This window comes from Antedon bifida, chromosome 7, assembly GCF_963402885.1.
Source record: "Antedon bifida chromosome 7, ecAntBifi1.1, whole genome shotgun sequence".
Lineage (NCBI taxonomy): Eukaryota > Metazoa > Echinodermata > Crinoidea > Comatulida > Antedonidae > Antedon > Antedon bifida.
In genome coordinates this window covers 22,650,654-22,670,787 of record NC_136232.1, presented here as the reverse complement: position 1 = coordinate 22,670,787, position 20,134 = coordinate 22,650,654, and the positions used below count along the sequence as shown (strand labels likewise).

At 33.2% G+C, this 20,134-nt stretch overlaps 2 protein-coding genes across 5 annotated transcripts in view; one reads left to right on the top strand and one right to left on the bottom strand.

Moving 5' to 3' along the window:
- LOC144848481 (baculoviral IAP repeat-containing protein 7-like) overlaps window positions 1–6,812 on the bottom strand; it is a 57,881-nt gene extending 51,069 nt beyond the window's left edge. The window contains exons 1-5 of one of the 2 annotated variants that reach the window (XM_078705242.1): window positions 5,312–6,580; window positions 4,033–4,238; window positions 3,644–3,737; window positions 2,890–3,252; window positions 64–2,451 (exon numbers count right to left, since the gene is read on the bottom strand). In XM_078705242.1, the coding sequence (XP_078561368.1) occupies window positions 2,246–2,451; window positions 2,890–3,252; window positions 3,644–3,737; window positions 4,033–4,238; window positions 5,312–6,458 (2,016 nt within the window). In that variant the 5' untranslated portion in view covers window positions 6,459–6,580 and the 3' untranslated portion in view covers window positions 64–2,245. Of the gene's footprint in view, window positions 1–63; window positions 2,452–2,884; window positions 3,253–3,643; window positions 3,738–4,032; window positions 4,239–5,311 lie in introns of those variants that run through there. The other variant, XM_078705243.1, reaches the window with a different exon arrangement.
- A 1,305-nt stretch (window positions 6,813–8,117) lies between these two features.
- LOC144848498 (uncharacterized) lies at window positions 8,118–19,342 on the top strand. 3 transcript variants are annotated; one of them, XM_078705276.1, is made up of 9 exons: window positions 8,118–8,330; window positions 9,219–9,374; window positions 10,908–11,166; window positions 12,344–12,510; window positions 13,847–14,040; window positions 15,603–15,914; window positions 18,083–18,262; window positions 18,622–18,810; window positions 18,930–19,342. In XM_078705276.1, the coding sequence occupies exons 2-8, from the start codon at window positions 9,236–9,238 to the stop codon at window positions 18,805–18,807; spliced, it is 1,437 nt and encodes a 478-aa protein (XP_078561402.1). In that variant the 5' UTR covers window positions 8,118–8,330; window positions 9,219–9,235; the 3' UTR covers window positions 18,808–18,810; window positions 18,930–19,342. The 3 variants fall into 3 exon arrangements, with proteins under 3 accessions (XP_078561402.1, XP_078561401.1, XP_078561400.1); XM_078705275.1 differs by having other exon boundaries at window positions 8,118–8,326; window positions 18,622–19,342; XM_078705274.1 differs by having other exon boundaries at window positions 18,622–19,342.
- The last annotated feature ends 792 nt before the right edge of the window (window positions 19,343–20,134 follow it).

Below are 20,134 nucleotides of genomic sequence, written 5' to 3'. Positions count from 1 at the left end.
CTTTGGACTTTGAGTTTGATATCAAGCATTATGTTTACAAGATATTTGACAGACAAACAAGAGTAGATTAAACAGTTAAACATTTATTTCCAATGTTGGTGTTGTTATGCAAAAATGTACAATTTAACTCTATACCTTACAAATTGCATTTTGATACACAAATATCAAAATCAAAAATTGTAATATATAAGTGCAAGTTGAAAGTGTTGGAAAAATCAATGGTAACACTAAATAGAGAAGATAAATAGAAATAACCTTATTATCTAACAAATCTTATTTGATACTCATTATTAAAATAGAAAAATTGAACTCAAAAAGTTAGGAAATTTTACCATTTAAAATTCTAATGTGCTAAAAAATCAGAGCCTGAAAGAAAATAATGCACGGCACATAACACTGAATCAACCATAAATATAATATGATACTATAGTATAACACCATTATACTTTTTGTACTATACACATACTACGATAGTAATTATTTTGTACTTATACACATAATATGATATACACATAGTATGATAGTAAATATTATACTTCATAATGGGATAGTTATTCTGTATTAGATTTTAATACGCACAGCATGAAATGTTTTAAGGAACCATGTCAAAATTATTCTACTTCAGTAACTTTGTAACCTTTTACCTTAATACAAGCTTCTTTTCATTCTCAAAAAATTTTCTTTTTCTTTTGGTTAATCATACACACTAACATTCTACTGCAGTTACTGCAGAAAAATACTCTTTCTTTTTTTCACTAACCTGTTTATGAAATAATTTTTTGGTAATCCGATCATACACTGTTTATTATGACGACTGCCTCATAAACTGCTACATAGAAACCAACTAAAATCATACTGTTAGTGAAGTGAAAAAAATGTAGTAACTGCAGCTGACATGATCCCTAACAAAATAGTACAGGGGAAAAAAAGGAAACTACTATACACATTCAAATACATTATAAGAATTACCGTACCCGTACTACTACTACTACTGCTGCTATATACAATATTGTCAGTCAAAATGGTCATAACACTTAGCTGTAGCTTATACAGACAGAGAATGGGTATCTGTATAACCATTCTACATTTTGCTAAACAACAGTTATCTAATTCAGTCATTTCTAGTTGACAGGACTGATACTTTTAGATATTATGCACTTATGCAAATTACAGTAGGACACACCTCTTTAAGGAACACCTTCAAACCCAACAAAATAGGGTTGTCCCCTGATTAGAGGTTAGGTTATATTAAAACATAACATATTTCCCCTTTTACAAGCAAACCTGAATAAAGGGGGTTTTTACGTACTGTATACTTAATAAAACCAAAGCAAAATCAAAAATGTTTCTTCTTTCTGTTAAATAATTCTAATAGTCTTGCTCTTTCTTTTTCCCACTCCAATTTCCAGAGGATGTTGAAGTGGACAACTGATAGAGCAAGCAAGCAAAAAAGAATCGGACCTCGAAAGTCAAAATAAGAAATCTTGTGCTTAGTTTTGTGCCCTTTATAAGTCTGTTTTCCGCTACATATTTTCCATCTACTTTTTAGGGATGTGGAAAAAATGTGTAACCAATCAGAACTTGGGATAGGTTCCAGAAGAAAACAGCTTTGTTGGCAAACAGAAAATCTGTATAGTGCATAATCATGATGAGTCATCCTGGCAACCACATTTCAATTCTGACAATCTAATTTCTAATATTATATTGAAGATAATATAATATAATAATAATAGTTAAAGTTACATACAGCCCTTGGAGAAAAAAATCCAACAATTCTAACAATACATAATATTCATTGAAAAGGTTTCATATCTGGCTTAAAAGATATTTCGATATAGAATCTAGTAATTATTACAAGCCTTTTAATTTATGAATAATATTGTTTGGAATTTACTCTCAGAGAAATAAGTGAAAAATTTACTACTATAATTTTCACTGGAGTGGTCATATTCCTATGTTATTGTATTTCACTACAGATTCAAATACATTCTAGTATTAAATTCTAAATTATGTGAAGTTATTGGATTATAATTAAAAGTCTTATGAAGATCAATTCTTAGAAACAAACAGTATTTATTATTTTTACTTTTATATTTACTTTTATACCATTTTCAATACGATACTAAATTAATTCTTATTTTTTCAAGAAAAAGTTACACATGTCAGTACCATCATACATAAAACGATACACCACTTTAGGTTTAGACACAATTGCTAAATAGTCACATGGCATCATGAAAGGATTTTAAGACAGATATGTTTTGATACATGATTGGATTGGTTTACGACAAATCGGACACATCTGAATTGAACGCGAGCAAGTCTCGCACGTAACTAAATGTCCGCACGGGATAAACAGAACATTGATTTCGTTATCCATGCAGATTTTGCAGGTCCTCTTGTCACGAAGTTCACGTAGCTCATCTTGGATGGACGACGGCAGTTCAGACTCTGTCAGGAAAAAATTTTAAATTAATACATAAATGTTTATAAATAAAATGAATGGGAGAATAGTGTCATGAGTTGTAAGCCAGAGCCAAGTTGCTAATATCTTTTTTTAAAGCGCCCTCTATGGTTTGATCTATTTTTTAAAAAGTTATAGCACCTTCTATGGTTTGAACATGCTTTTATAAAACCTTTTTATACAGTATTTAATTTTCTAAGTTGAACACCCTTTTTTTTGGTCCCAAACTAAAATTTTAGTCTTGTCAGGTTTGGCATGTAGTTAATCTTTTTTTTAAACAAAAATGTTTTTCAAAATCTCCACCTCTATCGTCTAATAAATTTGAGAGCAAGGGGGCGGTTGACAACAAAACATTTTTAAGTAGGGCTATTCTTGCAACTGAAAGTACGAACCAAATATTCTACTTGTATAAAAATATAGCATACCATCTTCCAGGGTTTTGAAACCAGATTCCGAATTTGGTCCAGGGTTACCAACACTTAATGAAGACATCTTAGTTTCAAGTTCTCTAGTCTTATCTGCTGCCCTCGCTTGTTCATCTTCTTCAAATTGTTTAGTCTTGGGGATAAAGTCTGCAGTTTTGCCACTGCCACTTCCGGTTGGTTCTTCCTCGTTGTCTTCTCGTTCATCCGGCTCATTAAGGATAGCGTCAACGAACGCTTGAATGGAATTAAATTCATTTTCATTGTTTCTGATCTGTCTTTCAATAATTCTTTGTATTTTTCTCGGAGAGAATCCCATTTCGATAACAGACCTTACAATAGCAGACTGCATTCTTTCATCAATACCTTAAAAAAAACAAAATATTTACTTTTTTGGGATGACAATTTAATAAATCTTTTTGATTACGTCAAAATAACTAAAAGTATCGTTTATTTTAAAAACTGATTCAACAAAAGCATCAACTTAAAACAATTTTTTTTCTAAGTAAATGAGATAAATCAGATCCCTGGTTATAACTGGTGTTCTAAGATATGAATATTCATAAGTTGGCATAGAAATAAGTAAAGAGGAGCTTTAAGTTAGTCACTTAAAAGGCACAGTAGTACTCCTAAAATATGATGAAAATGATTAGAATTGTCCTGTAAATACAATATGTTTTCAGTATTTTACCCATCCATTTAAAACATTGTTTAATTGTAAATCTAATTGAACTGAGAATTCTGAAATGGCATTTACCTCGTCGATTACCTGTTGATGTGTGAAGAGGTTGTTCAGTGTTGAGGTTAAACACTGGCCTAGCTGTTCCTTGATGTGCACCTCCACTTGGTATCTAGAAAACAAAAACACAACTATGTATTTAGACAATCCCTGGACAAATATCTGGATATACCAGATTGAAGACAGTGCGGTGAGATACAGTGTAGTTGAACATCCTTAATCTTGGTTCCCACTGGGATGCAACGCAAGGACGCAAATAATTTGACCAATCACACATAATGGATCACCCAAGCTGTCACTTATGATTGGTCAAATCACTTGCGTTGCTCACGCTTCCAAGTGGGAAGGAACAAAGCTTTATAGATAATACACGGATTCCACAACAACAAGTTCACTTTTTAACTTACAGCTGGTGAAGGTGGTGGCAAGGGTAGGTTCTGGTTTGGTACAGGAAAATTGGTAATGACATATTGAACGAAGGGTTCTCCACGTTGTTGAAGAAGCCAATCACATTTTGGAAACCATTTAGCATGCTCAGTCCACGGATCGTCTGAGGGTTCCCAGTTTCGAAGTCCTCCGTTACAATAAAAACACTTCACATTGTCATTCTCTCCTATTAGAAGAAGCAGAAAGTCATGGATAAGAAGCAGACTTTGAACAATTCTTTGATAAGTTTACATTTGATGAAAATACATGATAACGTGGTTGTGACAACAGTTACTTTGATGTTTTGTTTGAAAGTTAACTCACTGTTAATACAGTAGAAGGCTTTGATTGTCATGGATAACATTCAGAGTTTTAAGAATTCTCTGATTTTTTGTGGTTGAGTTACTTTGATGTTTTGTTTGAAAGTTACCTCACTGTTGATGAACTTAATAGAAGGCTTTGATTGTCATGGATAACATTGTCAAGATAATTTTGCATTTGGTGAAAACATTTGATAGCGTGGTTGAGTTACTTTGATGTTTTGTTTTAAAGTTAACTGTTAATGAACTTACTAGAAGGCTTTGATTGTCATGGATAACATTCAGAGTTTTAACAATTCTCTGATAATTTTGCATTTGGTGAAAACTTTTGATAGCGTGGTTGAGTTACTTTGATGTTTTGTTTTAAAGTTAACTGTTAATGAACTTACTAGAAGGCTTTGATTGTCATGGATAACATTCAGAGTTTTAACAATTCTCTGATAATTTTGCATTTGGTGAAAACTTTTGATAGCGTGGTTGAGTTACTTTGATGTTTTGTTTTAAAGTTAACTGTTAATGAACTTACTAGAAGGCTTTGATTGTTATGGATAACATTCAGAGTTTTAACAATTCTCTGATAATTTTGCATTTGGTGAAAACATTTGATAGCATGGTTGAGTTAATTTGATGTTTTGTTTTAAAGTTAACTGTTAATGAACTTACTAGAAGGCTTTGATTGTTATGGATAACATTCAGAGTTTTAACAATTCTCTGATAATTTTGCATTTGGTGAACACATTTGATAGCATGGTTGAGTTACTTTGATGTTTTGTTTTAAAGTTACCTGTTAATGAACTTACTAGAAGGCTTTGATTGTTATGGATAACATTCAGAGTTTTAACAATTCTCTGATAATTTTGCATTTGGTGAAAACTTTTGATAGCATGGTTGAGTTAATTTGATGTTTTATTTTAAAGTTAACTGTAAATGAACAACAAACCTGTATAGAAGAATCCTGCTTTTGCCAGAAGTGGATACGGAGGTGCACTAGGAGGCCACGATTTAAAAGTCTTCAATCTTTCCGTTTCAATCCCAAACTGAGGATGCTGTGCTCTTGTCAGTTGTCTGCGTGTGGGTTGACCAGGATATGGAGATTGATCCATCACTTTAGCCGTCTGTGACACTTGACCTTTCTCGAGACCAACCTTCTGAGTAGGTGGTAGCCTAGTCGAAGGTTGTTGGTATAAAGAAGCATGCTGGGCGTTCATGACATCGGTTGTTGTCAGTTTCTCATTTCCAACATCTTCACCTTGCACAAAAGGACAATCTGGAAACAGCATTGTGTGTTGAGTCATTGGAACATCTGAAGCTTTCCAATTTGATATCTCACCACCACATGCAAAACATTTCACCGCATCTTTTACTTGAGTGTAGAAGAACCCAGCTTTGGTCAGAGATCGTGGTAACATTGGATTAACTCTTGGCCATGTTTCAAAGGTTAACAGACGACGATATTCACTTTTTAATTCATCAGAAAACTCCGATCTATTCTTGGGTTGAGTATCTTTCTTTGGGTTGAACAGATCATCTTCTTTGGAAGCCGCTACTTCAGGTTTCTCTCGTGGGGACGTCTGGTTAAGCAAAAGAGGTTGATTCTGAACATCCTTTCCTTGAACAAACTTGCATTTTGGAAAAAATCGCTTATGTTCTCCAATAGCAGAATCGCCAAACTCCCATTCTTGGATTTTACCATTACAAGAAAAGCATTCAACCATATCTTTGTTACCAGAGTAGAAGAATCCAGCTTTTGCCAGAGTGGTTGGATTCATTGGCGATTTATTTGGCCAATTCTTGTAGGTTGCTAAGCGATCGACTTCGATGGACATATTCCGTCCTAATTTGTCTGAACTTTTATTGCCTGCATTTTCTATTTCTGGTTGAACTTTATACACTGCTGCTTCAGCAGCACTTGCTACTGCGACACCATCAATACTTAATAGTGAACAAGAATCCACTTCATCAACACCATCATTTCTGTTGTCTTCTACGACATTATTTGTATCTTCTATCTCATCTAATGATCTAACTTGACGAAGTAAATCGCGAACTTTTACAGATGTTGACCGATTTTTTTCAGAATAGGCCATTACTTAAAAATGTAACTATTTCTATGTAAGCAAATAACAATTACAGCGCCTGGTAATATTTACACAAAATTTTGAGAAAGAATGGTTTAAAATATTTTACAGTTTTTTTTTTCTAACGTCCATTCAGTGAATAAAGATCTGAAGCGTTTTGCATTTGCGTAAGGGTTTGTTACAGCAGCTGTTTTCACTATTGGAATTGTGAATAGCGACGCATAAACTATTATTGTAATGATAAATTTAACACAAACAGTTAAACAAATTGACAGAAATTCGTCAATAGGACTACATAATACAAACATCGCTTTCGTGAATTATTATATTATTATCAAATTCTTGTGGTACTTCCTACCACTAGGAAGTGTTGCAAAAGAAGAGAAGAATTACACCATTATCCACACCAATCATACAGTAACTCTGAACTGAAAAGAAAATAGTATTAGGAACCATGACATACTGTATGTGCTCTTTAAATGTATATAATCTTCAATATAAAAATATTCCAATTTTGGATAATATTACAATCAGGCTTGTGAAAAGAAAGAGCAAGTTTATGGGGAGTGTTGATTTTCATACTAAAAAAAGAATTCATTTTATACTTTAGTTTTCCAGAAGGAATGTTAAGATTTGATATTAATACCATTGTCTCTACCTGGTGTACTGTACCCCACCTACTACTGTTGAATCAGCACATTTTAAGAAGTTGTTTTGCCAAGAACGATTAATAAGTCTATGACTTCTGCGAGATAACTGATAGCTCAAATTGTAAACCACTAGCATTACATTAAACTACTGTACTTTTAAAATAGAATAGAAAACAAATGAATTAAATTAATTATATTTTGTTACAACCACACAAACAAAATTAAATAAACTACTAAACTATACATTTTTACTTAGGCCCTAGTTAAACATTTTTATAGACAGAACTGTACTTGAATATCTCCTGAATTTCTTGCAAAACGTTTCACAGAATTTCCCAATATTAGGACTGTATTGCTATTGGTTATGTCTTGTGATGCCATGATTGGTCAACAGAGAGAATTGAAGCCGAGGGTAAAACCCCCGTGATTCGTCATAAAATAAAAACTAATTCCATTCAATTTGTTTTTGTTATACTGTAGTAAAACGGGATGCTAATTATTACTTTATACTTTGCTTGCTTGTTGGTTTTTTTATTGGCCTAGCCTAGCCCTAGGGCCAGGCCCCTACATTTAAATTTGTAAAAAACATTTTTAAATTATAAATATGGCTGCCACCCATCCTGTCTATTACGTACGTGAAAGCCTATACTATACTAGTATTAACCGTAATTTATAGGTCTACCTATTTCAAATACTTATTATTATTATTAGAAACGACTGAGAGTGTGTGCATAATAGCCTTTTACCTACCACCTAACTTTTTGATTGTACAGTATTTGCTTACGTTTTCTTATTTGTCTATTAGAAACACGTCTCCTCCAATATTAAATAAAAACCATTTCGACAACGGCCAGTTGTTGCCAGCGGTTGAAATGAAATTATAGGGGATCCGGCCGGCGGGGGGAGAGAGAGCTGATGCAGAGCTAGGAAAAACCGTAAAATGTAGATACTGCCCTCTACCGTTTCAGGGCCTGCTGCTGCTTGTTTTTTCGCGACAACAAGAGAGGCTAGGCGCAGGCGGACGCAGCTTAATGTCACCCCGGCACCATCAACTCTTGCGAGACCAATGTAGGCTAGGCTAGTGTCCCAGTCTGCCGCCGGTGGTTTGTTGAGACCTTGGCCTACACAGTATGTCGAGGACGGTACTCATAAACTACAAAACAAATAGCATCATTTATTAATTTCAGTTGTATTAAGGTTCGTGTCAAGTAACGAGCGATCGGAAGAGTAAGTAAGTAGGGCATATGAATTATAATAATAGTTAGGCTAGCCTAGTAGGCCAGCCTAACTAACCTTTGTTTAAAGAAGACAAAAATTAAACGAGGGGACTTTATTATCAACTATTAAAAGGTATTCTATTATTAGTATTACAGCAGTACCTATCATTATCAAAATGTTATAACTGTAGCCTACTAGAGATCGACTACAGACGGTGTCCAGACACAGTCTGTAGTCTTAGGCCTATTCTATAGGCTACAGTATAGCCTAGATAGGCCTATATATAATAGGCTATTTATTAGTAGCCTAGGCCTACTACTAGGCTATACCGTGGAGGTATAAACATTAAAATATATGATTCTATACCTCCATGGCTATACTATCTATAATATAAGTAGTAAATATGTTTCGTTTATTTATTCGATCCATGGAGTAAATACATGATCGACCAGCATAAAACCAATACAATATAGGCCTAAATACCATATTATTATATTATAAAAATACTAACAGCTTTAAGCAAAATTCATCACTGTAACTCGAATAAATGAGCCAGCGACCCATCATATACATTTTAAAAATGTCATAAAAATTTGTCAATAAAATTAGTCTACAAATAAAATAAGAAAAAATAAAAAAGAAAGTAAAAAGATAAGATTCGGGCAGGTTAGATCGAAGAGAACGCAAAAAGAATTTCAAGTTGAAAACAAACTCATTCCTACGATCATTTGGTAAAGTAGGGACAGGGTTACCCCCAGTGATACCATGGTGGAACTATCTTATATTATAGTTCCATGGTGATACTAAGTTTCAAGTGAAATAATATTGTAATAATGGTTGACCCCAGATTCTGAAAGATATCTAAATAACAAAATACATGTTTTATCTCTTTCTACTGTAGACCAAACTGCAAAAAAAATGTTGAACTGTACAAGAATAGATAATTCAACCATTGAATGCAATGGAAAGATTTACAGCTCTGAGAATTCTGAGGATATTACTATGATGGAGTTCTACATATACCTGGGTATATATGTTGGCCTTGTGCTTTTTGCTGGTAAATACACCATTTCTTGTTTACAATAAAGTTTGAAAAACAGTCAACTCATAGAGGTTTTTTCACCTCCATTATGTGACCTTTGACCGGGAATCCCTTGATTATTTTTTTTTTCCCATTCGCACCATTTTTTAAAGCTTTTTTTTTCAGTCCAGTTTTCTAATTAAAACATTACTAAAGTTTTTGATAAATTACAACAACAATTTCAAAGCAAAGTCAACCTTTGACCTGGCCTCAATTATTAATGTTTTACCATGTGCTTTAATTTATACAGTACCGTATTATATAATGATAATCAATAACACAATTGTACCTTAATTGTGTTGCTTACAATCAACCATCTCATTTTACCAATGGTTTTCAATTCAATAAAACTGTATTATTCCAAACCCTGGGGAAATTCATTTGGTTGTGGCAATGATGCCATTGCTACATTTTTTCCAAAATGTTGTGGGGTTTTTTTTAAACCAAGGGGTACTGTACATAAATAAGAAGATAGACAAACTGTACTTTTCTCTTTATTCAGTATATCACAACTTTTTTTAAGTTTCGAATTTCTAACAATGTGAAATTTAGACAGCAGGTGTTTTTTTTTCAGTTTATCCAACATCAGGGAGCCCGATTTAAGAGCTTTAAATATCAAAATATAATTTAAAATTTGTTCTACTATATAAATGTTACCATACATTTTTAATAGTTCGAGGCCTTGATTAATAGTGTACTGATCTACTGTATGACAGCAAATCTAAAGGGTCATTTTTAAGTTGATTTTTTGTACAGTATTTAATCTTACTTTTTGAGTTGACTTTTTGTTTGGCCTGTGGGATTATAGTATTTAAAATGTAATTTAATATAAAAAACTTACATGAATAAGTCTTCCTGTTTGATTTCAAGTCTGATTTTCAAACTGAAAAATTTACTGTAAAACATACAAGTTAGTTTTAGCAATAGAAATGTGTAATTATACAGTACACTGGTGTGCTACTAAAATGTATAATAATAATTTGTAAATATTATTTAACTGAAATGCATTTTTGTATATTCCCAGAAAATCATTGTGAGACTTTTGCAGTGTTCTGACCTAAGTGTAAAAGCAATATTTGATAAATAATTATTAATAAACTCACAGAGTTGCATGAGACTTTATGGCTACAGTATTTTGTTTTAAAGATGCATCTTTTCTCCTGAAATGAAAAACATTTTTTTCATAAAAGCCAAGTTTTTGTTTGTTTGTTTGACAATAAAAAAAAGAATTATAACAAAAAGTAAGAGTGGATTTATATAATGTTCAAGAATGTTATTTTTTGTATAAAGTTTTTGGGTTAAAACAGATTTCATTATTAATTTTGTTTGTTTGTTAAATACTTATTACAAATAGTAGATAGAAATTTGAACATGCAGCGCATAAGGGAACACTTGCGATACCCACAATTTCTTTGTTTGTTTTATTCGGTACTCGAAACAACATACAGTTTACCAGGAGTCCATAAATTCTTATCATAATAAAACTCTAATAATTTTATTTCTATCTAGGTTTGATGTCTGGTCTCACAATGGGACTTCTATCATTGGACATCATGAGTTTAAAAGTTCTTGAAATCAGCGGAAAACCTAAAGAGCAACGTTACGCAAAGAGGATCATCCCAATCGTTGAGAAACACCACCTATTACTTGTAACGTTACTTCTAGCAAACGCCGCAGCTGTGGAGAGCATGCCGATTTTTCTCGATAAGATTACCAATCCTATTTTAGCGATTGTTATATCAGTAACTGCCGTCCTTATATTTGGGGAGTAAGTATAAATGTAATGCAGTTTACCAGTCGATGTACTGTATCATCAGTATAACTCTGTCTTTATATTACCAGTCAATATACAAGTTCACACCCCTCCCATGCTTTCTTTCCCTTCGAAAAGTTTGAAGCAAACATATTTAAATAGACCTAAAAAATAATCATTACATTTTTAAATAAAATAATCTTTAATAGAGTGACAGATACAGAAATATGTTTCTAAGCTTCTTTTTTTAAAAAAAAAAGGAAACATGAGAGAGACACTACACAAAAGTACTGTGGTTACAGTACATTTAAAGATGTATTGTCCCTCTGACTAATTCCCAAAAATAAAAAATAAAATATTTCGAAAAAAAGTGGGTCATTTTGAAGTATCATAATAGTTATTAACTTTCAACAAAAATTAGCTGGAAAAAAAATCATTTAACTGAAATACAGACGTTTTTTTGTTCAAAAAATAACTTTGACTTCCAGTCAAAGTTTTTGATCAAAACATATCTCATAATGCAACGCGCTTGTTTGGCTACTCTGTATGCATAATCATAAAACTTCCTCGCAATTTGTGTAAGAACACCTTCTCAACCGTGACGAGCTGTAAACAATCCTAATTAGCATCATGCATAATGCATACTCGTGGTTTGAAATCTTTGTTTACTTTTGCTCGCGACGATTTTCCAGACCAAATGTAATCAAATTAATTTACCTGTTAATTACGTAAACTTGTTGTTTTTGGCTCGAATTTCGACTTAAAGAGAATAACTTTAATATTACTTTGATATGGTCAATTTAGATTTAGAATATTTTGACTTTCATTTTTTTGTGTTTCAAGGGACAATACATCTTTAATAATATGCATAAATTAATATCAGTATACAAATATTGAATGTTAATGAGTTAGATGGTGCATAACATTTCAATGAGTTGAAAGATTGACTGGTATCTGCCTCGTTAAATATACTGTATAGCAGTTACAAAAAATGAAAAAAGTACTATCGCATGATTGTTTAATAGTCTTTTTATTCAAACATCATGTGATGTGACCCACAATCATATAATCAAATGACAAGAATGAATATATTTAGGTGTGTTATAATACTGTATAGCAATTTCTACCAAAAGGTCACATGATCACGTCACCATGATGTTTTAAATGGCTCATTTTCTTTTCTGTTCTTTAGAGTGGTTCCTCAAGCAATTTGTACCAGATATGGACTGGCCATAGGTGCCACCTTATCACCTTTGGTCTGGCTATTCATGTTGCTCCTTTTCCCGATATCATTCCCAATTGCCAAGATTCTTGACTGTCTTCTTGGAAAAGAAAACGGAACTTTCTTCAGACGAGCAGGTTAGTATGACATATATTTCTCACAGAGCGCGATGGTGCAATAGTATTGTTATCAGAATTACGCATGAGAAGTAGCTTGAGATCTGTCTTGGTCTTCTTCTGTAAAGATACAGTACAGTACATACAAGATGTTTAGTCTTTGAAAAAGTGGGGGAATAACCTGTGACTCGCAGCCTATTGGCATAAATTGCTTTATCTATGTTCAGTTTAATATCTTTTTTCTATTTTGTATATGTTCATTCATTATTATCTGAATAAATTTTATCTGAATCTGAAAGGTGTGGACGACACATGTCTTCTATCCTAAGGGTCCCTCCTTGCCATACAGTTGCTACCAAACAGTGCTCTTTCTGCTGTTTTGTAAGCCTCCTACTCTTCCAGAAGATTCTTACAAGAAAAATACAAGAAATGCTTCTGCACACAAGCCAGATGTGTACACTGGACCTTTTTAGATTCCTTCCATTGTGCTATCCAACACTCTCGTACCATCTCTCGTATTCCTTCCATTTTGCCATCTGACATTCCTTCCATTTTGCCATCTGACATGTCTGCTCTCAGTTTTAGGTCCTTCTCCAAGAAGACTTGTTCTACCACCAGAACAATGGTCGAGGAGTGCCTTGAACCTATGCCAATTGTATGGCCACACAGCTCAAATTGTTTTAGTCTTACAGTAATTCAAAGGTATAACACAAGGTGGCAGTGTAATACATGCATCATGTGTCATTCCAGGCTGCTCAATAATGTATAATAAAAAAGAATTCATGACGACACTGGTTCGTTTTTAGTTCAGCAGCTTTAAAATGGCCATTTATTACTTTCAATATTCTGCTTAAAGATGTATTGTCCCCCAAAACATGAAAAATGAAGATAAATTAAGTCAGACTTTCAATAGGTTATTTTGTAGTTTTAATAAAGTTAATCAGTAGAAAAAAAACGGGAAAAAAATTATGTTGTCACTTAGAAAAAGACAAAATAAATGGTTAAATTCAACCAAAAACCCATTGACTGGGTGGCAGCTAATTTCACTATTTTCCCTTTAAATTACAGTTTTTCAGGTAAATACATTTTTTTTTCAATCCGATTTTTGGTCAACTTGGATAACTATTATGGGACATTAAAATGGCATATTCAACAACAAAAATTATTTTGTCAGGGGACAATACATCTTTAAAGTGGGAATTGATAATTAAATTAGAAAGAGGATGAATGTTGAATTGAACCTGCTGACATAATGTCTGTGTTATTTGCATAATCTACATTCAAGGTGTCTTGTTGTAACCCAACATGATGTCGATGTGATTTGCATAATCTACATTCAAGGTGTCTTATTTTATAGAGCTTGGTGCATTGGTGGCTTTACATGGTGAAGATTCTGAAGATAATGAAAATCCATTATCGAAGGATGAAATCCTCATCATAAAGGGTGCCCTCACAATGAGAGACAAGTGCGCTAAAGATGTTTTTACTCCGCTCAAGTTTGTTTACATGTTATCAATCGATGATATTTTAGACCGAACAAAAATAGATGAAGTAAGTATTTTGAGCCAGTCCAAATAAAACAATTGTCAAAAGTAAAAAAGTGATCGGTAAAAATTGAAATATTCTAGAATGAATTTTCAAAAACCATAAACAATTGAAGTTTAACTTTTCCCCAAGGACTTGACATTCCTTCTGAAAAATAAGGCAATAACAAACATAATAGCATAAGCATTCTCAATTCTCAAAAATCTGATTCCTATTTGGCTATCCAACACACTTTCATGCCATCTTTTAGATTCTTAATGTTAATGTATATTGCACCACAAACAACGTCATCTCAATGGCATGCGCTGTGGACTTTAGATTTTACACTTTTCAACAACATTCATGTCACTGCTGCCAACGCTATTCCTTCTGTCCATGACAGTGGCTGTGTGTACCAGTACACCGGGGTTACCTTTACTCTTCTTGAAAGATGTACTAGGTTCTTTAAAGTGCATTTTATGTACACTAGAGAAGACTTGTTCTACCATCAGAATCATGGAGTGAATGAGCCTTGATGTTATAGCTATGCCGCTTGGCCTTGGCACATTCTTCCATTGTGCTATCCAACATATAAATCAAAAATTAAAATAAACCTGTATAGCATGGTATAAACGTAGATCTTGAGTCCACCAGCAGTGAAATCAACTGATACTATGTATACATCAATGACAGCCATATGTCTTCTATTCCAGTCAAACTACTACTACAAAATTAGAACAGAATTAATTTTTGTTGTAGGTACTTCCTAAGACCAATCTGAACAACATATCAAAAATGAAGAAAAAAGGGAAATGAAGAAAAATTGTTAATTTGCATATAATTAAAATGGCCGTTTTCTCTCCATTTTACCCAAATATTAGTATCCGATTTTGGCAAATATTTGTTCAACCACGGTCATTAAAACATATATATTTCAAGAAACTATCACTGGAGATAAAACAAATAAATTGTTCAACTTTCAAAAAAAAAAATTCAAGATGGTAAATATACAGTACTTCAAAATGGCTGCCATTTTTCTCAAAGGGAAAAGTTTGAGAAAGATGTATAGTTCTTAACACTTTGACTGCCAAACACGGAGACCCTTTGCTCTTGGTGCCATTGTAAATTACATATCAATCAGATCACATACAGTACGTAGTTTTCATCAGCTTAAAAATCGGTTATAAAACACTGGCGGTGGCAGTTTCTAACGGGAAAAACCTCTGTGTGAAACCTGATTTAAACCTGAAAATACATTTCAGTGAAACCTTATAATCAGACCAGCTTTATGTATGAACTATTTAGGCATACCAAAGATTATGACTCGACATAACATCTTAAAGTTCCTTGTATTGCAGTCAGTTTTTCAATTGCATTGAATAACCTAATAAGAGAATTTGGAGCTGATGGTAAATCTGCTGGAAGGGGTTCAATATGATTCTTAGCTTGAACATATCCTAATTCTTTTGGATTCAAGTTGACACCTTTGTGTTGACATTGTTGGGAGAATTGATGCGGAAGAATACAGCTACAAGTAACATGTCATCAGATTTTACATTCTGTCATCTGAAAATCTTTTTACATTTCAGATTATTAGAAAAGGTCATTCAAGAATACCAATTTTTGAGGAGACAAATGAAAAGAAAGACATTATTGGAATTCTTCTGACGAAAAGTTTACTCCGAGTTGATTTACAGAAAAATTTAACAATAAAGGAAGTGTTCCTTAAGTTAGGTCGACCAATTGAAACGATACCAGCTAATATGCCGCTGTATGATGTACTGAACGCAATGCAAGATGGCCGAAATCACATGAACTTAGTAACCAATGAAATTTCAGCAACACGTCTGTCAGTTGATGGTCACCAGAATGTGACAAAGAATGATAAAGACCTGGAAGTGGTGAGTTCTATTTTTTTTTTATACTGATAATTTGTTGAATATTAACTCCATATGAGAATGGCAATGAAACTTTCTCTGTAAAATTTATTTTCTTTATGAGATATACGCCCGTATTCTTAAACCGGACTTTAGTCGTAGTTCAACCTAAAACTTTAAAAATGACGTCATTTTAATTCATAAACCGAACTTCAACTAAATCGCCGACTAAATCAGGCCAACCTCGACTAAATCGAGACGGATTTTGATCAATTTTTTTAGTCCTGGAGGGGGCAGGCTAAATGGTCGACTAAATGGTTTTTAAACGATGTTTATGAAAAACGTAACAGTCATTGAGTTGTTATATTGGCCAGATTTTGAAGAATAAAATATCTATTTTTATATTAGCTTAATTAAATATACATTGGTATAAGTTATAATAATGAAAATCATCTTTATTTACAACCATATACAAATTACATTATTTTCTTCGCGCAAGTCCGACTTGAAATACGTCACGCCATCTCCAATGGGAGATGCGGAAATTCACTATGCGATGGAATGTATAGGGGGCCTAGCGTTTTCTTGTCACGCTATGAAGTGCGTAGTTCGTCACGATCATACTTTGTTGGAGGCCTAGAAAATATGAAAGTTACCGTACCGCCATGGTTCCTAAATATATTTTGAAGATTTTGTTTGTTGTTAATCAAAAGTACTGCACTGTTAAATTAATGCTGATCTTGTTCTAATAATTAACCATTACAATTATTGTTCATGTATATAGTCCTGATGCGTAAACAGTTTTGAAAGAAAATGGAAAGTGATATCAGTGCGCAAAATTTGCTCCTCAAATTCTCTAGCCTTTGTTACCCAGACGTGTGCAACTCGACTAAAAGCTCGACTTCATTAAGTCGAACTGAAAACTTCGACTACTTCGTTTATGAATCGAATTTGAAGTAATAGCTCGAACTACGACTTTTTCAAGTCGAACTTCGAACTACGACTAAAGTCCGGTTTAAGAATACGGGCGATAATCCACTATGTTACACTCGGATTTTCTTGGCATGGAAATAGTAGTGTGTGGCCTTGAATAAGAGATTGGTATTCAAACTGGCATCTGATTGGTCGATTTGTACATTATAACTTTTGAAAGGGAATGCTCCGTGGGTTGATGCGTTTTTGCCTTATATTATGTTCACAATTGGCATTCATAAGCTCTTTCGTAACACAGCTTTACTTCCTGGTGAATCTAGGCTTTATCTAACTACTAGTATAGACCCACAGCATTGTCATTTTTTCAGTAATTTGCCTTTGGATTTATATATTATATCTGTTTTTTTTTTAATAAAGTAGGGCCTGTCTAGTAGACTAAATACACACATTTTTTTCTGAATAAATACAAATTGAAAAAGAAAATTAAACTCCTATTGACTGTAAAAAGGGTGTATCCAACAATTTGTTGTGGTTTGTTAAAAAATAGAATAAACTAATTATTCTAGTCAGGTAAATTTTAGATTTTCGTGTTTCAGTTCTCAGTCATTATATACAGTTACTTCTGATTATAGATACCTACATTTTACCCAGAAATTAACTTTATTAAACACTTACTTAATTCTGTTTGGTCCACTAAAACAAGTTTAGTCCAATCCAATATATCTGACACTTCCAGGTACTTTTTAGACTAGTGTCGTGACAACAGTTCGTTTCTATTGTCAATTGTATTTATTTAAATAATGCAAGTATGCCCAATAACAGCAATACAAATACAGTACAGTGATAATCAAGTTCAAAGTTCAGAGCTACAGTACAATATTGTTTGGAAGTTCTGTGTATGTAAAAGTAAAGCTCATCGTTATACATGATTGGTTTTTATGAATGTTATTCACAATAGTAAATTTTTAAGTAAAAATTGTTTAGAGATACTGAAAGAGGAATTTGCTTAGTGAAGGATTGCTCTGAAAACAGTACAGTATTCAGAATAACTTGGTCGTGAAAAAATGACAACATTTCAAAATATGAAATTTTAATGAATGATAATGTTGACTCTTGATTTTCCAAACATACTTAAAGCAATTTGACAATCATTCACTCCTGCAAACATGAATTTAAGCAATTCATTTTTAGATAAAGTTTACCTTTTTTATTTATGTATATATTTTGCATCTGTCATGAATGACATCTCTCATATTTAGGATGCCATTGGTATCGTAACGCTTGAAGACATTCTAGAAGAACTACTACAGGAAGAGATCGTAGATGAAACTGATATCTATGTTGACGTTCACAACAGAATCAAAGTAGCCAGGGCTAGGCTGTCTAGAGCTAATTCTGTACAAGTTCCACAGGGTCCTTTGATACAGTCATCAAGACAGGTTGGTTCTAAATTATTGATTACAGATTTCAGAACATTATTTTAGTACATATAGTGCCTACTACTCCAAAAAAATTCCCTCCTTGACCTTTGATCCTAAATCCATGACTCGACGACACTGTATCACAACAACACATATGCGAAGGACAAAACTGTACTATGTTATTTGTGGGACAAGTAATCATTTTTTTTTTTTTCACCCTACTGACCCAAATTATAAACACCACATAAACGGGAAGTGATACCAGTCAAACTGACCGAGTTTAAACAAAATGTTGTACATAAACCACAGTTGAAAGTGTTTTTTTTTTGCAAAGCAAATTTGATAAATTTTGATGATTTACATGACATTTTTTACAGTATCCCAGGAGACAGAGGTCAACTTCTTTAGGTCATTCTACAAAATACCACGAAGCTTCATCACCGACATTGGTGACTAATTTGATACCAAATAAGGTGCAAGTTATTCAGGAAGAAAGTGAAGACGGAGATGATATTTATACTGTAAATGAAGACAACAGAGATACAGCACCATTGATACCATAGAAGAGCTGTCACTAAACTTTTTTTCAAGCTACGGGTTGTACAGCACCATTGATACCATAGAAGAGCTGTCTCTAAACTCTTGTTAAGCTATGGGTTGTACAGCACCATTGATACCATAGAAGGACTGTTCCTAAACTCTTGTTAAGCTATGGGTTGTACAGCACCATTGATACCATAGAAGAGCTGTCTCTAAACTCTTGTTAAGCTATGGGTTGTACAGCACCATTGATACCATAGAAGAGCTGTCACTAAACTTTTTTTCAAGCTACGGGTTGTACAGCACCATTGATACCATAGAAGAGCTGTCTCTAAACTCTTGTTAAGCTATGGGTTGTACAGCACCATTGATACCATAGAAGGACTGTTCCTAAACTCTTGTTAAGCTATGGGTTGTACAGCACCATTGATACCATAGAAGAGCTGTCTCTAAACTCTTGTTAAGCTATGGGTTGTACAGCACCATTGATACCATAGAAGAGCTGTCTCTAAACTCTTGTTAAGCTACGGTTTGTACAGCACCATTGATACCATAGAAGAGCTGTCCCTAAACTTTTCTTAAGCTATGGGTTATTACAGAACCTCAGATACCATAGAAGGGGCTGTCACTTTACTTTAGTTAAGCTAGGGGTTGTTACAGCACTTCAATACCATAGAAGGACTGTCTCTAAATTTTTCTTAAGCTACAGGTTGTTACAGCACCATTGATACCATAGAAGAGCTGTCACTAAACTTACGCTACAGGTTATTACAACACCTCTGGTATCTTAGTCTCTATTAGTTAGGCTAGGCATTGTACAGCACCTCAGATACAATGGGCTTTATTGTTTTAATTTTTTTAATTAGGTAGTGGAGGGAGAATTGAATAACATTCTTTAGTGGTTAAGGCGAATAAAAACATTATTTTTATTCAAATTTTTTGTATAAGTTAAATAGGTAGCATATATCACAACTGATGTAATTCCAATGTTTATAAACGTACATATTTTACTGTTTTTAAAAAATGCCACATAATAACAATTAAATTAAATTGTTAAAACTATTGATAGAAATACTATGACAATCAAAACAAAAATGCAAGTTCAGTGCAATTTATATGTTTCTTTAGAAAATTCTTCAGTCAACTCAAAATGTTTTCTCTATTTTTCTAATTGTTTTTATAATACTGTATAAAGAAGTATATTTATTAGTTTAGATATTGGAATGCTGTCTTTATTAAGTAAACTTTTGCAAAGTACAGAAGATGTAGATTGCCTTCAGTAAAGCTCTGTCTACACTATCAAACTAGTTTGACAAAAAAGTGTGCCCAAATATGGTAGTGATATGACCA

What these genes read in the sequence shown, in the direction of transcription:
- LOC144848498 (XM_078705275.1), top strand. Translation starts at nt 9,236, where the DNA reads ATGTTGAACTGTACAAGAATAGATAATTCAACCATTGAATGCAATGGA. An exon ending in TGGCCTTGTGCTTTTTGCTG is followed by an intron (nt 9,375 to 10,907) that starts GTAAATACACCA and finishes ATTTCTATCTAG; the next exon opens with GTTTGATGTCTGGTCTCACA. An exon ending in GCCGTCCTTATATTTGGGGA is followed by an intron (nt 11,167 to 12,343) that starts GTAAGTATAAAT and finishes TCTGTTCTTTAG; the next exon opens with AGTGGTTCCTCAAGCAATTT.